Here is a 1,725-nt window from a genome sequence, read left to right on the forward strand (position 1 = left end):
ACATTCCCCCAGATTCTGGTGGCCATCAGATCACTCCTGAGCCTGCGCTTTTCCAAGCTAAAGAGCCCCATTGCTCTCAGCCTGTCATCATAAGATCTGTTTTCCTGACCTTTGATCATGCGCGTGGCTCTTCTCTGGACTCTCTCTAGCAAAAAGCTTGGACTCTCTCTAGCCACAAAGTTTTGGCTAAAAGGTAGAACGTGCAGTCAGTTCCATTTAAAGTTTGGAGCCCTACCCACTTAAGGGCTTATCTATTTGCCTCGAGGACCACAGAAACAAAGCTCTCCGTGTACAGAGTAAGATCACACTTTGGCTTACAAGTCTGCCCAGGACTGGTAAAGCGAGGTACCTGAAAGGCTCGCTGCCGGTAGGCCAGATCACCACAGAATTTCTTGGCAGTCAGAATTTCAACGTCATCCTTGCAGTCTGATGCCTCACAAAACCACTGAAAACGTAAAATAAAATGTTCAAGTATCTGCTGGAAAATGAACTGATGATTTTCACTTGACTACTGTGAAAACAGCTAATGAAAAAAACTGTCTATGTGTGGACTGGACTGAGTAGCTGATTTGCCATACTGGCCCTCCAGGTGCACCCCATACTTAAAATCTCCATCACTAAAAATAAAAAGGCAGAATTGAGCCTAAGAGCACATAAGAGGCACACCCAAAGCTAGCACTGAGCTAACTGCAAACGGCAGATGGCATGAGGGCGAGTCAGCTCATGCAGACTCTGCTGGTCCTTCTGGTACCCGCATCAGCTCACGTGTGCCTGCCCCATGGCGCAGCAAGCGGTGCAGGCTTCGCTCCATCGTCCTCCAGCTGAGCCCGGGGAGACAAGAAGCCAATCAATCCCTTCCCCTCCGCCTGTGGCAGTGCTGGGCAGGCAGGGCAGCGCTGCGTGTCAGTGGGACCAGCTGGTCATCTTCCATGCCGCGCTCCTGCGCCTTTCCCTGACAGACCACTGCCAACTCCCAAGTGTGTTCAAGGCCCCTGCAGCCACAGCTGAAGCAGGGCAGGGCCCCTCGACCTGAAGGACACCAAGAAAAGCTAGAGGGAGCTTCATGGGGTTATCCCAAACCCTTGGACTGGGGAACCAGTGGGTTGAGAAAAAGATTGCTCAAGAGGGAGAGGAGTTTTTCCTTCACAAATGTAAGTTTATTCAGCACGTAAGAAATGCACTAGTTACTTTGCTTCCCGTGCAGTTGATTAGACGGTTCGGAGCCGTGCTGGGACACTGAGTGAGGGATGTGCTCCAGGCGCCCTTCAGGCCTTTTAGCCCTTTGTTTTTAAACTGCTTTACACCTTCTGTTCTCTGCCTATTTATGACTTTGACAACTACTGGCTACTTATAAGATGCCGACACCACCCCTTCTTTACTGCTTTTTCTACAACCAGCCACGCATCGACACCCCAGTGCCACACGCAACCGGCCCTGCCTTTCCCATCGCACGTCGTCCCTCCCCGCCTTTCACCCCACTCTCATTATGCTGCTGCTTGCACCGAATCCGCAGCTGCTCGCTCAGCGGGGGCCAGGCGGCCACCTCGCGACACCGCGCCGGGATTTTCCCGTTATGAGGGGGCAGCGCGGCTGCGAGCCGCCGGCCCTACGGGCTCCCACCAGGGCAGGCCCCGCGGGGCTCGGGCAGATCGAAGACTGGTTCGGGAGAGCCAGGCCGCGGGGTCTGCAGAAACCCCCGGAGATCCCGGAGCCTAATCCCCGACC

General features: G+C 54.0%; 1 protein-coding gene across 1 annotated transcript in view; it reads right to left on the reverse strand.

The window, feature by feature from the left end:
* Positions 1-1,725, reverse strand: part of CUNH8orf76 (chromosome unknown C8orf76 homolog) — a 9,321-nt gene that overhangs the window by 7,321 nt on the left and 275 nt on the right. The window contains exons 2-3 of the mRNA XM_019552444.1: positions 1,635-1,641; positions 350-446 (exon numbers count right to left, since the gene is read on the reverse strand). Coding sequence (XP_019407989.1) covers positions 350-446; positions 1,635-1,641 — 104 coding nt within the window. The remainder of the gene's footprint in view (positions 1-349; positions 447-1,634; positions 1,642-1,725) is intronic.

The sequence above is a fragment of the Crocodylus porosus genome, unplaced genomic scaffold (genome assembly GCF_001723895.1).
Source record: "Crocodylus porosus isolate Cpor-Errol unplaced genomic scaffold, CroPor_comp1, whole genome shotgun sequence".
Taxonomy (NCBI): Eukaryota; Metazoa; Chordata; order Crocodylia; family Crocodylidae; genus Crocodylus; species Crocodylus porosus.